Genomic DNA, 21,472 nt, shown 5'->3' with positions numbered 1-21,472 from the left:
GTAATACAATACTAAGTATAGTGTTATAAATGTACATACATTTAAAAAAAAATTCAAATATAAATATTTACGATGCTGATGACTGTTAAAACACGTCATCACAGTCCATGAAAAAGGTCCATCAAAGCCGTTATCAAACACTTCACAGTCTTCACTGCATAATTTAGATTAAAATATAGATTTTTTTATTAAAGCTACAAGTTATTCAATTAAGAGCAGTGAGTGTTTTTCTTTAACAATTAATGACAGACTGTAGCAGGTTTATAAGGCTGCTGTCACTTCACACATGAAGCGGATCTGCATCCTATTTTCTCACAACTCTGTGTTCATGATTTTAACTCATTCAAAACTGTGCTTGCGTGGATATGACAAATTTTCATTTTTTTTGTTGTAATTTTGTGTTTTTGTCAATTAAAAAACAAAAGAGAACTCAATGCGTCCGGCGCGCTGTTTGAAACAGCATTCTGTGAGTCAAGTGTGTCTGTTTTTCAGCACCTGACGTTCTCTTTTGTGTCTTGTCATCGCGGTTGAATGGTTTAAAAGCATTTTGCATGAATAAGAGCGTGATCCTATAATGTAAGGCTAACTAAAGGATGACAAAAATATTTAACGCAGCATCTGTTTTTTTCTAACGCGTTAAAATGGGGAAAAATAATTGCATGCGTTAACGTGTTAATTTTGACAGTCATTTGAGCAATTTTCTACACTCCAAAAACATCAACATTTTGAAGATCCAAAACATTTTAATTCCTGCTGTCAAGTGTAAACATCCGTTTTTAAAGGGACGTCTCCTGCTTTCATCCTCTGCCACTTCTGATATTAATCTTTTACTGAGTGAGCTACATAGCAGCACACCAGTCTTGTTAACAGAATATACAGCCCTTTTTGAAATTCGCTGTGAAAAGCATTAACAGGAAATTGTGTTCTTATGGGCATTTAATACTGATCATAAGGACGGCTTTTGATGGTCACACTCAAATCTGACACACATTTCCACACATACACATATAAATGTCCAGGTGACATGTTGGACAGCTGATGTGATTGTAAAGGCCTCAGTGGTCCAGGATGCGCAGGTTTCCTGAAACGATCTTGTTCTCTAGCATCGCTCCAGCCGGGATGTCAATTCTGTCTCCATGATTGGCAATAATGATAACCGTTCCCTGTTATACAGAAACAACAAGTTAAACAACAAGACAACACACAATGCTTGTGAACGCTCACAAATGCCTATATCCGTCCGTACCTTGAGTGTGACTTGTTTTCCGAAGGTAACATCCCCTGACACAGTGAGGTGATCCAGCTCCAGCATGTCTGGGATGCTCTCAAACCTTTTCAGGAAATCTCGAACCTAGAAAGTTCAATTTCTTTTATGCTGATATGAAATTGTATAAAAAGTACTTAATTACTGAACAATGTTTCAAGCCTTAAAAGCTTTAATAACAGAATTATGTCCTGTTTTAAATGTAATATAATATAAACATTTTAAATCTAAAATATTTGTAATATTATTAATAAAATAAATGTATTTCATTACTGAAGAGCTCATTTAATGTTTAATTGAATACTTCTAGGAAATGATTATATATTTAAAACATTAAAGAAATTTAAAATAAAAAATTTAATAAAGTTAATTTATATAATAATAACAATATAAATTGCTTATTATAGTCAATTATTATGATAATGAGTGTCAATGGCAGGGAAACAGTTAATGTAAAGTCAGTAATGTAAAAAGTTTTTCAGCTTTCCATCTTTTGGGGCTCTATTACACATCTTCTGAAAGAGTACAGAATATCCAGATCAAAACAAGCAAAAAATGAGCAGAAACAAGCGATAAAAGCATTGCTTATGCACGTTGTAGTCTTGTGATTTTCTCAGCTTTTTGTTCAAAATGTTGTTTTTTGTGAAACTTACCCACATTCAAGTGTTGATTAAAAAAGAATAAATGTAGCTAGAATAAAATAAAATAAAAAAGCAGAGCAAAAAGCAGAGTCTCTGTTCTTTCTTTTGATATATTGCATGTTTAGATATTCATACCATAAAATATTTTAAGGACCATGACATTTTTATGAAAATTATCAAAAACCCTGGTGGTGGCTGGCAACTTAAAAAAACAAACAAACAAACAAACAAAAAAAACCTTGAGTTAACATTCTTATTTGCGATGCCATTGTCACTGATTGGATGAACGCAGCATGCGACATGTTTACATAAAAGCTCTAGCATTGCACATCCTTGTATTGCCGATTGTACTATCATGTTTATACTGGACATTTCAGACTCTAAAATGTAAGAATAAAATGGTCTCTTCATTCAAATTGTCACGTTTTCTGTCAGCATACTTAATTTACAGTTTATATACAATGCGCAGTGTTTCCGTGACTGTCCAAAGCAGGCAAATATGAGTGGTCTGTTGCCAAGCGTCTAGCTGTAACATTTTAAAGGTGCCCTAGAACCAGTTTTTACAAGATGTAATATAAGTCTAAGGTGTCCCCTGAATGTGTCTGTGAAGTTTCAGCTCAAAATACCCCATAGATTTTTAAACAAATTGTAACTGCCTATTTTGAAGCATCATTAAATATGCACCGATTCAGCGCGCCGCCCCTTTAAACCGCTCGCTCCCTGCCCCCCTGAGCTCTCGACTATAATACAGTGCATTTACAAAGTTCACACAGCTAATATAACCCTCAAATGGATCTTTACAAGATGTTCGTCATGCATACTGCATGCATGGATCGGATCATGTGAGTATAGTATTTATTTGGATGTTTACATTTGATTCTGAATGAGTTTGATAGTGCTCTGTGGCTAAAGCTAACATTACACACTGTTGGAGAGATTTAAAAAAAGAATGAAGTTGTGTTTATGAATTATACAGACTGCAAGTGTTTAAAAATGAAAATAGTGACGGCTCTTGTCTCCGTGAATACAGTAAGAAACGATGGTAACTTTAACCACATTTAACAGTACATTAGCAACATGCTAATGAAACATTTAGAAAGACAATTTACAAATATCACTAAAAATATCATGTTATCATGGATCATGTCAGTTATTATTGCTCCATCTGCCATTTTTTGCTGTTGTCCTTGCTTGCTTACCTAGTCTGATGATTCAGCTGTGCACAGATCCAGACGTTAATACTGGCTGCCCTTGTGTAATGCCTTGAACATGAGCTGGCATATGCAAATATTTGGGTCATACATATTAATGACCCCGACTGTTACGTAACAGTCAGTGTTATGTTGAGATTCGCCTGTTCTTCAGAGGTCTTTTAAACAAATGAGATTTATATAAGAAGGAGGAAACAATGGTGCTTGAGACTCACTGTATGTCATTTCCATGTACTGAACTCTTGTTATTCAACTATGCCATTTTTTTAAAATTCAATTTTTGATTCTAGGGCACCTTTAACAACACATCATTTCACACTGTACAGGTTTGGCACTGCAATGTGGGGTTAACACCGCAAAAGCAGTGCTAACTCTGCTCTGGAGCAGGCTTTCATAACCCCAGGTAAAAAGGGGTGCCAACCTCGCTTCTAAATTACAAGTGTGAAACGTTCCATTACCCAGGGTTAAAAACAGTGTTTAGAACAACAATAACCTGGGGTTAAGCACAGTATGAAAAGCCTTCCTGTCTAAGTGGGTGGAGTGAAAAGTCTGCCTCATTGCTTACCTTGGTGAAGGAGCTGCCCAGTTTGACGTGAGGTGTTGAGGGGAACTCTCTCTTGGGGCTCATGGTCAGTGACCCCGCGTCCATGCTGTACAGGTTAGACATGACCAGCAGGAGGTCAGAGGTGGTTTTTACAGGCAGGAAGCGGCTGCGGGGCACGTTGATGCCAAGCGCATTTTCGAAGCTCTTCATGGCAGAACCCACAGCCGTCTCCAACTGAATGACATTCAGACCGCCATCTAGAGTCTGGAGACAGAAGAGGAATGCTGTTTCATACACAAAAGTGTACATGTGTTAATGTAGATGGTATGATGTTCACCTTAGGGTTAACAATGATCTCCATGTCCATTGCATTCTTTTCATGGAGCCTTTTAATGGCCGGCAGGCTGATCCACAAGTTGTTGGTGTTGAAGATCTTGAACTTGGTGACAGATTTAAACTCATCTACGTGAGCTTTGGGCACCTGAGCGATCTCCAGCAGCCTGAGTTTACCATCATACTGTGTCAACGTACCACCCTGAAACAAACAACACCAACTGATTTTCATTAGCCAATGAGCTTCAAGGCTCTGATATACTCACTTTTATCATTCTCCACTAAGGGGCAAAAAGAACCTCTGCAGCATTATGCTGTTAGCGAACATCCTGACATCGTCCACGCTGCTGAGAGTGCAAATGTGTGCCACGCACTTTCCTCTCAATAGCAAAATTAACATGTAACAAAATTGACAGCAGTGAGAAAAGAGCAGTTAAGCAAGCATCTGATCATAGCGATGTGGATTTGTTTGCACCAGCTCTGTAATTCAACACTCAAATAAAGTGATGTTACATTTATTTATAAAGCACTTTATACAATAGATTGTTTAAAAACAAGCAGCTTTACAGTGTTAGACATGAAAAACAGAGTCAGTGTCTTTTTTGATCAGAATTACAACTTCAATATCTACTAAAAATGCAGCTCTCCAGTGTTCATGTTTTTACTTACATCTGACCTCAACAGACTGAACAGAAGAAATGAACTGGAAAAGATATCCATGTCAAAGAAGGCAGAATATATAATATAATATCATATAATACTAAATAAAGTCACATTTATTTATATAGCACTTATACTACAATAGAGCGCTTTAAAGCAAACAATTTTATGGTATTAAAAATGAAAAACTGTGTCAATTTTGTGTGGTCATGTTTTTACTTGCATCCGACTTCAACGGACTGAACAGAAGAAATGAACCGGAGAAGATTTCCACGTCAAGAAGGCGGAGCCACAGAGCATACCTACCTATTATGTGATGTTTACATTTCTGAAAAGTTCACTTTGGCAAGCTGTTTAAATTCCAAACAAACTTAATTTTGCCTGATTTTGTTCCAAATGACGTCATACAAGTTTGTTCTTGATTTTCCATTAAAGTTTATCGGGGCCTTAGAGGACCATTTCAACCAAAATTTATTCACCCTCATGTCATTCGAAAAACAAATCTGAACACAAAAAATTAGAAATTTTGAAGAATGTTCATGCTGCTCTGCTTTTGTGTTTTACAGAATGAAAAGAGGAATACGTTAGCATGGTAAACACGCTCACCTTCACATCAGCCCGCGTCTTATCGGTGACCTCCATGACGAATTCACAGCGTTTGCTGCTGGGCTGGCTCATCAGGTGGTTCAAGATGTGCAGGTCCACCGTGGCACCCAGGTTATCAATGTTGGACACAAAAATGTACTCTTTCCCTTCAGCAATGAGCTTGTCCAGCAGGCCGGAGTTGTAAAAGCTGGCATAGATGTCTCCGTGCCCGGGCGGGTACCAGGCTTCTTCATTCTCACCCGTCAGGCCCATGTTAGTGGCCACTGGTAACAACGACTCCTTATTGATCCTGGGATACCTGTGCAGGAGCGGAAAACAGAGTTGCCAACCCAAAACCAGTTAAACGTGCAGTAAGCGATATCTGAGAAACACTGTTGATATATGAAATCAACCTAAACAAACACACCCCTCCCTTCATTGCTCCGCCCCAAAACACGGAATGCAAGCGTGGATGTCTCTTTATCATAGATGAAGCGAAGCAAAATAATATTTTTATACAAGCAAGAGTTGGTTGTTAGTCTTCAGCAACACACCAGCTCCAGACAAACAATGACACTCAAACTGTCCTGTTACTATATAGCTAACATTAGCCTTTTTTTCCAGTGATAATCTTCTGACTTTTTCTCTTTTGTAATGTCTCTCAGCCATCTCTCTTTCTACAGTCTTTCTTCAAATCTCACTCTCTCTCGCCCCCCATCATCATGAGTGGACACGCCCCCTACTGCTGATTGGCTCACTCTCTCTCCTCCCCCATCATGAGTGAACAAACCCCCTATTGCTGATTGGCTCACTCTCTCTCCTCCCCCATCATGAGTGGACACGCCCCTATTGCTGATTGGCTCACTCTCTCTCCTCCCCCATCATGAGTGGACAAACCCCCTATTGCTGATTGGCTCACTCTCTCTCCTCCCCCATCATGAGTGGACACGCCTCTATTGCTGATTGGCTCACTCTCTCTCCTCCCCCATCAAGAGAGGACACGCCCCACACTGCTAACTGGAACACTTTCTTCCCCCATCATGAGTGGACAAACCCCTACCGCTAATTGGCTCACTCTCTCTCCTCCCCCATCATGAGTGGACACGCCCCTACTGCTGATTGGCTCACTCTCTCTCCTCCCCCATCATGAGTGGACAAACCCCCTATTGCTGATTGGCTCACTCTCTCTCCTCCCCCATCATGAGTGGACACGCCCCTACTGCTGATTGGCTCACTCTCTTTCCTCCCCCATCATGAGTGGACACGCCCCACACTGCTGACTGGATCACTCTCTTCCCCCATCATGAGTGGACACGCCCCTACTGCTGATTGTCTCACTCTCTCTCCTCCCCCATCATGAGTGGACACGCCCCTACTGCTGATTGTCTCACTCTCTCTCCTCCCCCATCATGAGTGGACACGCCCCTACTGCTGATTGGCTCACTCTCTCTCCTCCCCCATCATGAGTGGACACGCCCCTACTGCTGATTGGCTCACTCTCTCTCCTCCCCCATCATGAGTGGACAAACCCCCTATTGCTGATTGGCTCACTCTCTCTCCTCCCCCATCATGAGTGGACACGCCCCTACCGCTTATTGGCTCACTCTCTCTCCTCCCCCATCATGAGTGGACACGCCCCTACTGCTGATTGGCTCACTCTCTCTCCTCCCCCATCATGAGTGGACAAACCCCCTATTGCTGATTGGCTCACTCTCTCTCCTCCCCCATCATGAGTGGACACGCCCCTACTGCTGATTGGCTCACTCTCTCTCCTCCCCCATCATGAGTGGACACGCCCCTACTGCTGATTGGCTCACTCTCTCTCCTCCCCCATCATGAGTGGACAAACCCCCTATTGCTGATTGGCTCACTCTCTCTCCTCCCCCATCATGAGTGGACACGCCCCTACTGCTGATTGGCTCACTCTCTTTCCTCCCCCATCATGAGTGGACACGCCCCACACTGCTGACTGGATCACTCTCTTCCCCCATCATGAGTGGACACGCCCCTACTGCTGATTGTCTCACTCTCTCTCCTCCCCCATCATGAGTGGACACGCCCCTACTGCTGATTGTCTCACTCTCTCTCCTCCCCCATCATGAGTGGACACGCCCCTACTGCTGATTGGCTCACTCTCTCTCCTCCCCCATCATGAGTGGACACGTCCCTACTGCTGATTGGCTCACTCTCTCTCCTCCCCCATCATGAGTGGACAAACCCCCTATTGCTGATTGGCTCACTCTCTCTCCTCCCCCATCATGAGTGGACACGCCCCTACCGCTAATTGGCTCACTCTCTCTCCTCCCCCATCATGAGTGGACACGCCCCTACTGCTGATTGGCTCACTCTCTCTCCTCCCCCATCATGAGTGGACAAACCCCCTATTGCTGATTGGCTCACTCTCTCTCCTCCCCCATCATGAGTGGACACGCCCCTACTGCTGATTGGCTCACTCTCTCTCCTCCCCCATCATGAGTGGACACGCCCCTACTGCTGATTGGCTCACTCTCTCTCCTCCCCCATCATGAGTGGACACGCCCCACACTGCTGACTGGATCACTCTCTTCCCCCATCATGAGTGGACACGCCCCTACTGCTGATTGGCTCACTCTCTCTCCTCCCCCATCATGAGTGGACACGCCCCTACTGCTGATTGGCTCACTCTCTCTCCTCCCCCATCATGAGTGGACAAACCCCCTATTGCTGATTGGCTCACTCTCTCTCCTCCCCCATCATGAGTGGACACGCCCCTACTGCTGATTGGCTCACTCTCTTTCCTCCCCCATCATGAGTGGACACGCCCCTACTGCTGATTGGCTCACTCTCTCTCCGCCCCCATCATGAGTGGACAAACCCCCTATTGCTGATTGGCTCACTCTCTCTCCTCCCCCATCATGAGTGGACACGCCCCTACTGCTGATTGGCTCACTCTCTTTCCTCCCCCATCATGAGTGGACAAACCCCCTATTGCTGAATGGCTCACTCTCTCTCCTCCCCCATCATGAGTGGACACGCCCCTACTGCTGATTGGCTCACTCTCTTTCCTCCCCCATCATGAGTGGACACGCCCCACACTGCTGACTGGATCACTCTCTTCCCCCATCATGAGTGGACACGCCCCTACTGCTGATTGGCTCACTCTCTCTCCTCCCCCATCATGAGTGGACACGCCCCTACTGCTGATTGGCTCACTCTCTCTCCTCCCCCATCATGAGTGGACACGCCCCTACTGCTGATTGGCTCACTCTCTCTCCTCCCCCATCATGAGTGGACACGCCCCTACTGCTGATTGGCTCACTCTCTCTCCTCCCCCATCATGAGTGGTCACGCCCCTACTGCTGATTGCCTCACTCTCTTTCCTCCCCCATCATGAGTGGACAAACCCCCTATTGCTGATTGGCTCACTCTCTCTCCTCCCCCATCATGAGTGGACACGCCCCTACTGCTGATTGCCTCACTCTCTTTCCTCCCCCATCATGAGTGGACAAACCCCCTATTGCTGATTGGCTCACTCTCTCTCCTCCCCCATCATGAGTGGTCACGCCCCTACTGCTGATTGCCTCACTCTCTTTCCTCCCCCATCATGAGTGGACAAACCCCCTATTGCTGATTGGCTCACTCTCTCTCCTCCCCCATCATGAGTGGACAAACCCCCTATTGCTGATTGGCTCACTCTCTCTCCTCCCCCATCATGAGTGGACACGCCCCTACTGCTGATTGGCTCACTCTCTTTCCTCCCCCATCATGAGTGGACAAACCCCCTATTGCTGATTGGCTCACTCTCTCTCCTCCCCCATCATGAGTGGACACGCCCCTACTGCTGATTGGCTCACTCTCTTTCCTCCCCCATCATGAGTGGACAAACCCCCTATTGCTGATTGGCTCACTCTCTCTCCTCCCCCATCATGAGTGGACACGCCCCTACTGCTGATTGGCTCACTCTCTTTCCTCCCCCATCATGAGTGGACACGCCCCACACTGCTGACTGGATCACTCTCTTCCCCCATCATGAGTGGACACGCCCCTACTGCTGATTGGCTCACTCTCTCTCCTCCCCCATCATGAGTGGACACGCCCCTACTGCTGATTGGCTCACTCTCTCTCCTCCCCCATCATGAGTGGACACGCCCCTACTGCTGATTGGCTCACTCTCTCTCCTCCCCCATCATGAGTGGTCACGCCCCTACTGCTGATTGCCTCACTCTCTTTCCTCCCCCATCATGAGTGGACACGCCCCTACTGCTGATTGGCTCACTCTCTTTCCTCCCCCATCATGAGTGGACAAACCCCCTATTGCTGATTGGCTCACTCTCTCTCCTCCCCCATCATGAGTGGACACGCCCCTACTGCTGATTGGCTCACTCTCTTTCCTCCCCCATCATGAGTGGACACGCCCCACACTGCTGACTGGATCACTCTCTTCCCCCATCATGAGTGGACACGCCCCTACTGCTGATTGGCTCACTCTCTCTCCTCCCCCATCATGAGTGGACACGCCCCTACTGCTGATTGGCTCACTCTCTCTCCTCCCCCATCATGAGTGGACACGCCCCTACTGCTGATTGGCTCACTCTCTCTCCTCCCCCATCATGAGTGGTCACGCCCCTACTGCTGATTGCCTCACTCTCTTTCCTCCCCCATCATGAGTGGTCACGCCCCTACTGCTGATTGGCTCACTCTCTCTCCTCCCCCATCATGAGTGGTCACGCCCCTACTGCTGATTGCCTCACTCTCTTTCCTCCCCCATCATGAGTGGTCACGCCCCTACTGCTGATTGCCTCACTCTCTTTCCTCCCCCATCATGAGTGGACAAACCCCGTATTGCTGATTGGCTCACTCTCTGTCCTCCCCCATCATGAGTGGACAAACACCATAAACGTGTTTTAGTTCCCTTAAATTTAAATCCTTTAAATTTAAATTTAAATTTAAATTCCCTTAAATTTAAATCCTTTAAATTTAAAGGTATTCAGAACAGAAAACAGAAAAAAAATATTTAAAGCAAAACTGAAACTACCCACATTTGTTTTAATGTGCTATACAAACACACCTCACACATTCGGCACAAACCCAAATGTTTGCGCTTTGCAGGTTTTGTGTTCTTGGCGTTAATAGTATTATGTAAGTTGCTCAGGAATAGATGTCACTGCATGTTTCTGATGATAAAAAACTGCGACTTGTATTCTGTAAAATACTTCTAAAGTTCTTATTTCTCACTGGCCTGGATAAGGATGTGTGTACTTGTGTGTATGTGTACCTGCTCTGGTTGAAGGTGTGTATCTTGAGGCGGTGATGTGTGTACTTCTGCAAGATCTTCTTAGTGTCCTCATCTGTGTTGAAGGAGTTCATCAGCACCAGCGGCACGTCTGCATTATACGTCTTATTTAGATGCTGAAAGAGAAAGAGATCTTTAATTCGACACACCAAAACTCTCCAGTCGCTTTATTTTCGTTGTTCCATGTGAAATAACTTTTTTATATATAAATATCACATGTGTAAATTGATGTGCAATTTATTGTTAGTTATATCTTAAATGACTTACTGTATGACCATTACATCAAAGCACTCTCAATTAAATTATTTTAGATGTTAAAATACATCCATTTCAAAACTGGGAGCAAAAATCTTAAAGAACACAATGTGATACTGATATGATTGTTCATGTGTGGTTATGTAGTAAAACAGAGAGTCATGTCATTACAGAGCCCAGCATGGGTTGCCATTTCAGTGTAGAAGGTGTATCAGAGGTATATTTTATTACATAACTATATAGTGTTTCTTGTGAATTTCTTTTCTGAATTTCTTTTGATTTTTGATTTTGCCATGTGGAAAAAACCTGTTATTATGCAACTCTGGAGTAAACGGTCATTGACACAGAGCGAAACCTTAACCAAGGTCTGAAACTGCAAACAGCGTCTTACATCATCTTAAATAGATTGTAAATAAGCCAAAGAAATGTCTAAACCCATGTATTTGAACTAAATGACACATCATTCACTGTTTGAATTCAGTTTTTCAATTATAAAAACTTACAAAACATACAAAAAAGTTTGATGTCAGTAAGATTTCTTTTTAAAGAGGACCTATTATGCCCTTTTACAAAGTCTTGATTTTGTTTTTGGGGTCTACTAGAACAGGTCTTCATGCTTGAATTTTCAAAAAACACCTTATTTTTCACATTTTTGACATTGTTGCAGCACCTCTTTTTCCAGTCTGTCAGTAACGCTCTGTTTAGTTCCTGTCTCTATGAAGCCCCTCCTTCTGAAAAGCACAATGTGCTCTGATTGGTTGGCTGGATCAATAAATAATACAATTACATAGCACATTTAACAAACGCGGGTAGTATCAGTTTTACTTGTTTGTCAAATGTCACGCCCCTTACCATAACCAAGAGTTTCAACACACTACTAATGCAACTTAACCAGGTCTCGCCTCTTTTATTTTGGTATGCCTAGGGCGGGAAATAATGAGGAACACTGTGACAGATTTAAAATTTAAGACTACAATGGAGGCAGGGAATTCAAAAACAGTGTGCACTGATATAGAGAATAACTCTCTTTGAAGTGACTTTGTGCTTTGTCGCTTTGCAGACACTTTGCAGGAAGCATATGTGATGCAATACCTCAATCTGCTGTACAGTCAGGTCCAGGAAAGTGTTTTCATTCCGCACGCTGATGAGACTTTTGGGTCCTCTGCAGCCCATGCTGGTCCCCAAACCTCCATTGAGCTTCACCACAGCCAGTTTATTAAGGCTGGACGCCACATCTGCAGGAAGACCCTTCAACTTGATCTTCTCATAGGGCTGGATCTGTTGAAGCAAGAGAAATAATGAGGGAGAGAAAGACACACGTAAACCATAACCATTTGTCCACTGAGAAAGTCCTTTTTTGAGGTTAACAGGACATCACTTTTATTCAGAGTGAAGATTTTGGGATGTATAGTTTATTTCACTTTTCAGTGTAGGGTTTATTTACTCCAGTCAAACAGAGCTGGTCCTTCAAACTGACCTCAAAAAATCTCACAAAGGCATTAACCCTGAGATCATGACATGAAGAGCAGAACACTGTGACAGCTTTGAGAGACTGAAGCATAGACATACTATTAATACATATTATTTTATATGAATCATGAGCTGATTTGATCAGATCTCTCAGAATTTGGGTGTGTTGCATTTGATAAGAGCTTCCTTCGTGCAACTGATCTATATCTGCACACACATCCACATCCACACAGATGAACAAACCATTAATTAAAATTGCGTAAAGCAAGACTTCCTTCGGTAGTTTCATCACAGCAGCAACTGTTAAAATTATTTCACTGTTGTCAAGGCAAAAGGGTCACAGTCCAATGACTCAGAGTCCCCAGCAACTAGAAACTCTGTGCATCTGATTAAACTTCAAGTTGCCATTTTATTGATTTTCCTTGTGGTCCACTTAAAACTATCATTTTGTTAAAAACAATTCAAAATAATTTACATTTTTGGGTTAAAGAAATATTATGCATTCATGACAAGTTAAGCTTATTTGACAGCATTTGTGGCATAATGTTGATTACCACAAAATTAACTTCCACTTCATTTCTTAACTTTTTTCTTTTAAAGCAAAAATTTTGTTTACACTTATAATGGAAGTGAATGGGGACCTATAATGCCCCTTTTACAAGATGTAATACAAGTCCCCAGAATGTGCCTGAAGTTTCAGTTCAAAATACCCCACAGATCATTTATCATAGCTTGTCAAATTTGCTCCTATTTGGGTGTGAGCAAAAACACACCATTTTTGTGTGTCCCTTTAAATGTAAATGAGCTGTTGCTCCCGGCCCGCTTTCCAAAAGAGGGCGGAGCTTTAACAGCTCACGCTTCGGTTGCTCAACAACAACAAAGCTGGAGAATCTCACGCAGCTAAAATGAGGATTGTCAGTAACGGTGTTCAGCCTTACATTGTTCAAACCGGAGTCGACATTGATGGAGAGACTCATTGATGGAAGTTAATGGTTAATTGTTAATGTTGAGTATTGGATTGAAAGTGTGAAATAAATTTATATTTCTAAAACCCCTTTAAAAGAAGTCTACTCAAGGTGAACAGCAGAAAAGTTATAACCACAGGCCAAATATATGGTTTCAAACCACCTCTCTCCTGACTGAACGTCCGCCAATGCGACAAGCGAAATATTTGAGACGTCGACTAAGAAAACGACACACACAAATACACACTCTTTCAGCTGACCGATCAAGCATCCAGCTAGTGAATATTTCCACGGTTGAGAACTGAAATAGGACCATTGAGAATTACGCTTTAAACCTCAATGCTGATCTAGAAGCAGCCGTGACGTTTATTTCATAATGGGTATGATGAGTGTCGATCTAATGGAGCTGATTTCAGATCAGCCTGCTTTACTACGTGCTGTAACATGAGTTTCACAACGGCTGAGTTAAAAGAAATGTCAGCCAAGGTTGTGGGATGCTGGAAGTGCTGTACTATTCATAGTTTAACCTTCAGTGTGGGGGCATTTCTAGGGGGTTAAACGTGGGTTATTTGGGGAGGGGATCAACAGGGAAATGTCATGGACTTGATAAAGCACCCATACACATGCACGTTCTGCTGCTGCCGCCGCTATTCAGCGGCTCTATGAATGTGGTGATAGAAAAGTTGCAGAAGCACAAGTAAATGTAAAAACATATTTAATATTTTATAATTTTGTGTTATAAAAAGGACATCTATTTAGGACAACTGCAGTTGAATTACATTATATGTAATGTACACCTAAAATGTACAGTGGACAGCACTTTTCAAATGCACTTATTTATTTTATAAAAAGGAAAAAAAAATATTGGGAATAATTATATCCTGTTAAAAATGAAAAGAAAAAAACATTTTCAATGTATTCATAAATTAAAAAAAAAAAAAAAAAGGTTATCATCGTTAGTTAAAACTATTAAAAAATTATGTTAATTGAAATAAAGATAAAAATAAATAAAATAAAAAAATAATATTTATTAGTTTAAATATTAGTAAATTTAAACAAAAAAATCAGAAATGTCGCCTTGGTAACAAACTGAAATTTTTAACTGGAAGTAAATAAAAAATATAAATAAAAGCTAAAACTGAAATAACAATAAATAGCAACATTAAATAAATATACTAAAATGACAAAAGCACAAAGAAATAATGAGAATTAAATTAAAATTAACATGAAAACTGAAAATATAAAAATAAAAACTAATTTAAAATATTAATGAAACTATAATAAAACTAAAATAACACTGGTAATAATATATGTAACATTGCTGAAATAATATCTATTTTCATACAAAAAACATTTTCTATATACACAGTAGTGGCCAAAAGTGATGTCTAGTCTAGGAAAAAAAAATTTCACCCTTTATTCAAATATTATTAAAAATGTGTAAAAGATTTTGTAAGCATATTGCATAGTTGTGCTTGGAGTCAACCGTTTTATTTGTGATAACTGCAGAATTGTGCAGACAATATTGGTCAGGCTGTCATTCAAAGAAATTATGAACACATGCACAAAAAAAACACCAAACATAGAGAACCAAAAGAAATATTAATAACTGACTATGTTGTAGTCAATGTGTGCTTTTTCTTGTGAGCATTTTTCTTTTTGCACATTAAAAATAAAACCTGTAGCTGTAGTTTTCCTTTTTTGCCAAGTAATTTTGTCAGGTAAATACCTTAACAAAGTTTAGTGAGATTTTTTCCACCTCATATTTTGATGGTTAAAACTTGTAGGGTTATTAAAAACAAATATCCACTCCAAATATTACTTTTGGCCACTACTGTATATCTTAATATGTCATTTTTTATTCCTCATCCAAGCACTCGTCGTTCTCACCGAGTCTTCTGGTGGTCTCTGGATCTTGGCCCAGTCAACAGACGGTCCCTTCTCCTGAAGGAAACGGTGAAAGAGCTTCTTGAAGCCCTCAAAGTCCTTCCTAGAGATCTGCAAGAGCACAAATAAGCATATTACAGCTACATTTCTCCCAATTTCAGCACATTTTTAGCTTGGTAGAATGTTAAGCTCTATATCCTGAAGTTCAGTATTCAATAATGTGTATTATTTCAGGGCCAAGAGTGAAGAAGAGTCTTTCTATTTGAAATCAACAAATCCTGAGTCACAGGCAAACATTTGTGAGGGTTTTGGGAAGCTGTCAGCCTTCACCAGAACTATGAAGAGAAAATACAACTGAAACTATCTTTGTCCCATAGACTGCCATTGCAAGTGCATAACTGTACACAAACTGCACACTACTCCATTGAGATGAACTTATATTACACCTGAATATTCATTTAATGGTTTATTAAAATGCTTTAGAATATTTAATCTGAATGTTTTATAAAACTGAATCTGAATCAACACATCACAGAGTTACAAATGCGTGATTAATCATATCCCTAATTACTCTGTTTAACACTGTGCAGCATAAATGCATAATTAATACTCCTTTAACCTTTAGACTAAACCCTCTGGTTCTGCATCATGGGACGACAGACTGTAATTAAGGCACACTTCTTTCGTTAGGTCAGAGTTTCATACAAACTAATTAATAAGACCGCATGCTGTGTGTGCCATAACTGATCACATCATTAACAGCAGTTTCATTGTGAATAAAAACTAGGCAAACTAGGCTGAATAAAATAGATTTCCAATACGTGCTCAAGACCTCAAATTAATCACTTCCAAATGAGTAATTTTATAAAGGCAGTGGCTATTTGCACTAAGTTATATATTATTATATACTATTTTATTAAGTGAAAATAGCATATTTTCTTAGCGATAGATTCTATTTACACCATGCAAAAGTCTCAGTTCTTTGCAATAAGATTAAATAGTAATTAGATGCTGTACATTGTATTGGCAGATACTATGTGCACCTCAGTATTTTTGTACATTCCAATTTTAGAACATTATTTTAATTTTTATAGAAAATAAATGCATATCTGATGTGATATGTGATGGGAAAATGGAGAAGAGCGAGCTCGGCAAAAGGTGGATTCGAACCTGCATCGATTACGATGCAATGCATTTACCAAGTTTTTAGAAATATAAGCATTTTTGGTAACACCTTACAATAAGGGTTCATTTGTTAACATTAGTTAATGTATTAACTCACATGATCTAACAACGAGGGATACATTTGTTACAGTATTTATTAATCTTTGTAAATGTTAGTTAATACAACTCCAGCTGTTCATTATTTGTAACCTAATGTTAAAGGAACACTCCACTTTTTTTGAAAATAGGCTCATTTTCCAACTCCCCTAGAGTTAAATAGTTGAGTTTTACCGTTTTCGAATCCATTCAGCCGATCTACGGGTCTGGCGGTACCACTTTTAGCATAGCTTAGCATAGTTCATTGAATCTGATTAGACCGTTAGCATCGCGCTTAAAAATGACCAAAGAGTTTTGATATTTTTCCTATTTAAAACTTGACTCTTCTGTAGTTAAATCGTGTACTAAGACCGACGGAAAATAAAAAGTTGTGATTTTCTAGGCTGATATGGCTAGGAACTATACTCTCATTCAGGCGTAATAATCAAGGAACTTTGCTGCCGTATCATGGCTGCAGCAGTGCAATGATATTACGCAGCGCCTGTGAGCCCCTGCTTGCACAGGGAACGTGCCTTGCAACCATGGAGACGTTTGTGAGAGACGCTGCGTAATATCATTGCACTGCTGCAGCCATGATACGGCAGCAAAGTTCCTTGATTATCACGTCTGAATGAGAGTATAGTTCCTAGCCATATCAGCCTAGAAAATCACAACTTTTCATTTTCTGTCGGTCTTAGTACACGATTTAACTACAGAAGAGTCAAGTTTTAAATAGGAAAAATATCAAAACTCTTTGGTAATTTTAAGCGCGATGCTAACGGTCTAATCAGATTCAATGAACTATGCTAAGCTATGCTAAAAGTGGTACCGCCAGAACCGGAGATCGGCTGAATGGATTCGAAAACGGTAAAACTCAACTGTTTAACTCTAGGGGAGTTGGAAAATGAGCCTATTTTCAAAAAAAGTGGAGTGTTCCTTTAACCAATGAAACCTTAATGTAAAGTGTTAGCTATTTTTTTTTATGTTACATGCATTTTGGAAAATCATTCATACTTTTTACAAAACAAATTTAATGTGTTTGATTTAAAAAATCAAGCGGTGTAACCTTCAAAGTAAAAAGTGCTAAAATATTTACCTTACACCTTGAATAAATGTAAGTATATTATACAATATAACATTATAATCATTATTTTCAAACTTTTCATGATAAAAAATAGGTGTTACAAAGATCATGAATTTTTTAATCATAAATATCATGAAATTTTCATGATTTGACAAACTGAAATGTAAATATATATATATATATATATTTAAAATGCATACAGATATATCTATATCTTATATTTATTATAGTAATAATTTATTTATTACTTTAATAACTAATAAAAATAACTTAAGTAAATAAAATCTTGATGTGCTTCACGTACGATTATGAAGGTCTACTGTCACAGTATGTATGATTTGCATTAATAATGTATTTTTGAATAATTTAAGACAACAAAATTGCTTTCCCTGACAGCAACATAGTGTGGCCCAGATCCGGCCCACATTTGGTACATGTGGATAACACACGGATCAGATGTGGGCCGGATCTGGACCGACACTTTGTTGCTGTCAGGGTTACATCATTACGGTTACTGACCTTTAAAACAACGCATGATCCCATTCTGCTATGTAAACGTGTGTGTGGTGATATATTTGGATACATGTGAGTTGGGTTAGTCATGTATATGGAGTCAAGACAGAAGCACCACTGGAACTAGCGCATAGTTCGCAGGACAAAGGTCTCACCTCAGCCTCCAGTGTCTTGGCGGTGGTCAGGAGCTTCTCCAGCTCTGTGTGCATGGAGTTCTCATGCTGCAATCTCAGCTTCTCCTGAAACTCCGCCATCCCTGCATTAGGACTGCTCCTATACAGATCTGACATGCAAACACAAGGAAAAGAACACATTACTTACAATATTAAATGCTTGATGACTTTGCAACTGATGATTATTAGAAATATTTTGTTCTACCATGATTCTCTGAAGAAGAGTATCATGTCTATAATGTAGGTATATATCAGAGTAGCATCATTATCATCTAACACCATTGTACCACCAAAGCAGGCTACGAAGAGACCACTTACCAGCAACAAATGACATTATCAAGAACTTCTGACAACTCCCAGATTTAAAAAACAGTATATATCAATCCTGAATGGATTTCACCAGTCCAGAGAGGTCCAATTAAACTATCAACTGTTGTACAGTTCCTTCTATTACACTATATTAAACTACAACAGCCTCAAAGTAGCAGTAACAAGATGCTTTGAGAACAGAGACTTCAAAACAGAGCATCCGAACTCGAAGCGAACCCTCTGTATCAGATGAGATTTCAGACAGATTCACAGACTGTCATGTTCAGGACACCCGATCAGGGCTTTGTAACGCACTGCTGCAATGACAGAATGTGCAAAGAGAGAGAGAGAGAGAGAGAAAAGCGCACGATTCTTTTAATAAACTCCAGCACTGCCCACCCGTCACGTCACGGACTCGGGGAGTAAATAAGTACAGAAACAGTGAACAACTCTTGCAGGTACATTATTTAATTTGCTAGGTGAATTATTAATCACTTCAGCATCATCGCTTTGTCACGTGCAGCACGAACTGGACGCTGTTGACACAGGACGCGTTCTGAGCGCTGGACGTTCGAATGGAACGCGTTCTTGAATCTGTCTCTGCTCTACTGGTGGCGGGATTTTGATTAATGTGACTGGAATCTTCTGAATTATTTTACAAATAATAATAAAAAAGACTGGACATTAAAGGATTAGTTCACTTTCAAATTAAAATTTCCTGATAATTTACTCACCCCCATGTCATCCAAGATGTTCATGTCTTTCGTTCTTCAGTCGAAAAGAAACTAAGGTTTTTGATGAAAACAATCCAGGATTTTTCTCCATATAGTGAACTTCAATGGAGATCAAAAGGTTGAAGGTCAAAATTACAGTTTCATTGCAGCTTCAGAGCATTCTACGTGATCCCAGTTTGAAACTAAATTGTCATATACAATATGCTAGTGCAAGTATATAACAATTAGTTCAAACTTTGACCTGTGGAGGGCAGTAATACACTTAGCAGTGTCTACACTGCTGGAATTCAAATAGAGAGGAAGAAGAGAGCTAGTTCAAGATGAGCATTTATTGTTAAAATGTATATAATTTGTAATTTTTTTTTTTTTTTTAGAAAATGAGCAAAGGTTTCTCTAGATAAGACCCTTATTTCTCGTCTGGGATTGTGTAGAACGCTTTGAAGCTGCAATGAAACTGTAATTTTGACCTTCAACCGTTTGGACTCCATTGAAGTCCACTATATGGAGAATAATCCTGGAATGTTTTCATCAAAAACCTTAATTTCTTTTCGACTGAAGAAAGAAAGACATGAACAACTTGTATGACATGAGGGTGAGTAAATTATCAGGAAATTTTAATTTGAAAGTGAACTAATCCTTTAAGTGAATCTGATTCATTAATACACAGAGATCCTTTCTTGGGTTCATCTGCTGTAATTGTGGTACATTTGATTAGGATTCATCCCAGTGATACGAAATTTCAATTCTTTCACTAAAACGTTTCCTGTTCCTTTCTGTGTGTAAAATGACCGAACCGGAGTGAATTCGATTTGTTTAAAAAACAGAGTTTAACTTATTTGTTTTCATTGTTCTTTTTTAACTTTGTGTCATTTTGATTGTATTTGTGTGTGTTTTACACACTGCCTTCATTCTCTCCGAATTCTTGTTCAGTGAATCGCGTTCAGACTCAAAACCGTATCGTGAGTGTTATTATATGTTAGTATTAGTATCGAGATACTATTATAGTTTTTATTTTTCGGTTTTCCGTTTTCATTTTAATAATTGCGACTTTATATCTAACAATTTCGAATTTTATCTCACACTTTGCGATTCTTCTAGCTGTTGAACGCCCCCTTTAAATGTCAAGTGAACAGTTACAGTTGACTAACAGCACACAGATATTGCATGAGGGAGAGTTATCTTTTTTCTGCTTTAATACAGACCTAAATAACCGCTTCTGTCTGTCCAAACACGACAAAAGTCATAGATAACCTCCTTTTCCAGTTGACAGGATTAAATCTGTTTTGAACTTTGCCCTAAATGAACTCCAAGCTCAATGGCCCCTTGCAAGCAAGCACAAGCACACTGCCCACACAGATAGTGGTTTTGAGGGGTTGGGGAACTATAATATTCAAGCATATCTAGACAGCAGACAGGCTTGCTTTGCTCATTTTTGACAAGCCATGCGAGGATACTCACGTCCACTGCACAACTCGCTGCTTCAAGGGCGGAAGTGGCGCACGAAATCGGTGTGTGGGTATGAGGTTTGTTCACGGACCAATCAGAGTAGGGGGCGATCTGGCTCGACCAATCAGATAACAGCTATTTGGGTTTATTTGTGGATGGTGTTCGACAGTAAACATGTGAAACAGCGCCATCTCTTGGTTGTAAACAAACACACAATACACTTGTTTTATCCGTGTTTTTATTTAGCCTATAATAATTTCACAGGTTTATATGAAAGCTTTATGAGAAAGAAAAAAAAAATGCTTTGCTAAATCATAATTGAACACAGTCATAATTATGACAAAAATTCTAAACTAGCCTAAAATTGGAACTATTAGTTAAAAGTAGCCTAGACTATTGATTAAAAGTAGCCTAAATCATATTTATAAAATGAAAGTCGACATACCAAATCATAATTATGGCATAAAAGTAGAAATTGACAGCATATTTGTAACATTTTGTGATTTTTGTTTTTTTGTCTTTTGTCAATTACTTTTTATTTTGTATGACTTAGTCATTATTTTGATTGCTTGTCATAGACTTTTTATCTAATAATTATGACTTTCTATGTCCAAATTGTGACTCTTCATCTCATAAATATGATTTGGTATGTCATAATTAGGATTCATCAAAGCATGATTGTTTTTCTATGTGGTGGAAAAAGGGCTTCCATAGGTGTACCATCCATTTTGACCAATGAATTTCAATGATTTCCCAGTCCTTTTTTATTATTAGAAAAGGATTTCTGAAATAATTACTTGCTAATATTTATATTCACTGGCCATGAAATAATACAGTAATACAATTTTACTTCCAAGTTTTCCATG

General features: G+C 39.9%; 1 protein-coding gene across 2 annotated transcripts; it reads right to left on the bottom strand.

The window, feature by feature from the left end:
- Positions 1–35: 35 nt before the first annotated feature.
- ugp2a (UDP-glucose pyrophosphorylase 2a) lies at positions 36–20,688 on the bottom strand. Of its 2 annotated transcripts, none has more exons than XM_067404988.1 (10): positions 20,619–20,688; positions 18,100–18,227; positions 15,091–15,198; positions 11,858–12,043; positions 10,493–10,626; positions 5,260–5,557; positions 3,998–4,195; positions 3,682–3,924; positions 1,247–1,351; positions 36–1,163 (listed from the first exon to the last, which is right to left on the bottom strand). In XM_067404988.1, the coding sequence occupies exons 2-10, from the start codon at positions 18,196–18,198 to the stop codon at positions 1,056–1,058; spliced, it is 1,479 nt and encodes a 492-aa protein (XP_067261089.1). In that variant the 5' UTR covers positions 18,199–18,227; positions 20,619–20,688; the 3' UTR covers positions 36–1,055. The 2 variants fall into 2 exon arrangements, with proteins under 2 accessions (XP_067261089.1, XP_067261088.1); XM_067404987.1 differs by lacking the exon at positions 20,619–20,688 and adding an exon at positions 18,436–18,753.
- Positions 20,689–21,472: the final 784 nt, after the last annotated feature.

Source organism: Chanodichthys erythropterus, chromosome 12, assembly GCF_024489055.1.
Source record: "Chanodichthys erythropterus isolate Z2021 chromosome 12, ASM2448905v1, whole genome shotgun sequence".
NCBI lineage: Eukaryota > Metazoa > Chordata > Actinopteri > Cypriniformes > Xenocyprididae > Chanodichthys > Chanodichthys erythropterus.
This window is presented reverse-complemented; position numbering and strand designations above follow the sequence as displayed.

Excerpts from the sequence above, each read along its gene's own strand:
- ugp2a (XM_067404987.1), bottom strand. Across the intron at positions 10,627-11,857 it reads TGACTGTACAGCAGATTGAG|CATCTAAATAAGACGTATAA; the intron begins GTATTGCATCAC and ends TTTCTCTTTCAG. Across the intron at positions 1,352-3,681 it reads TGGGCAGCTCCTTCACCAAG|GTTCGAGATTTCCTGAAAAG; the intron begins GTAAGCAATGAG and ends TGAACTTTCTAG.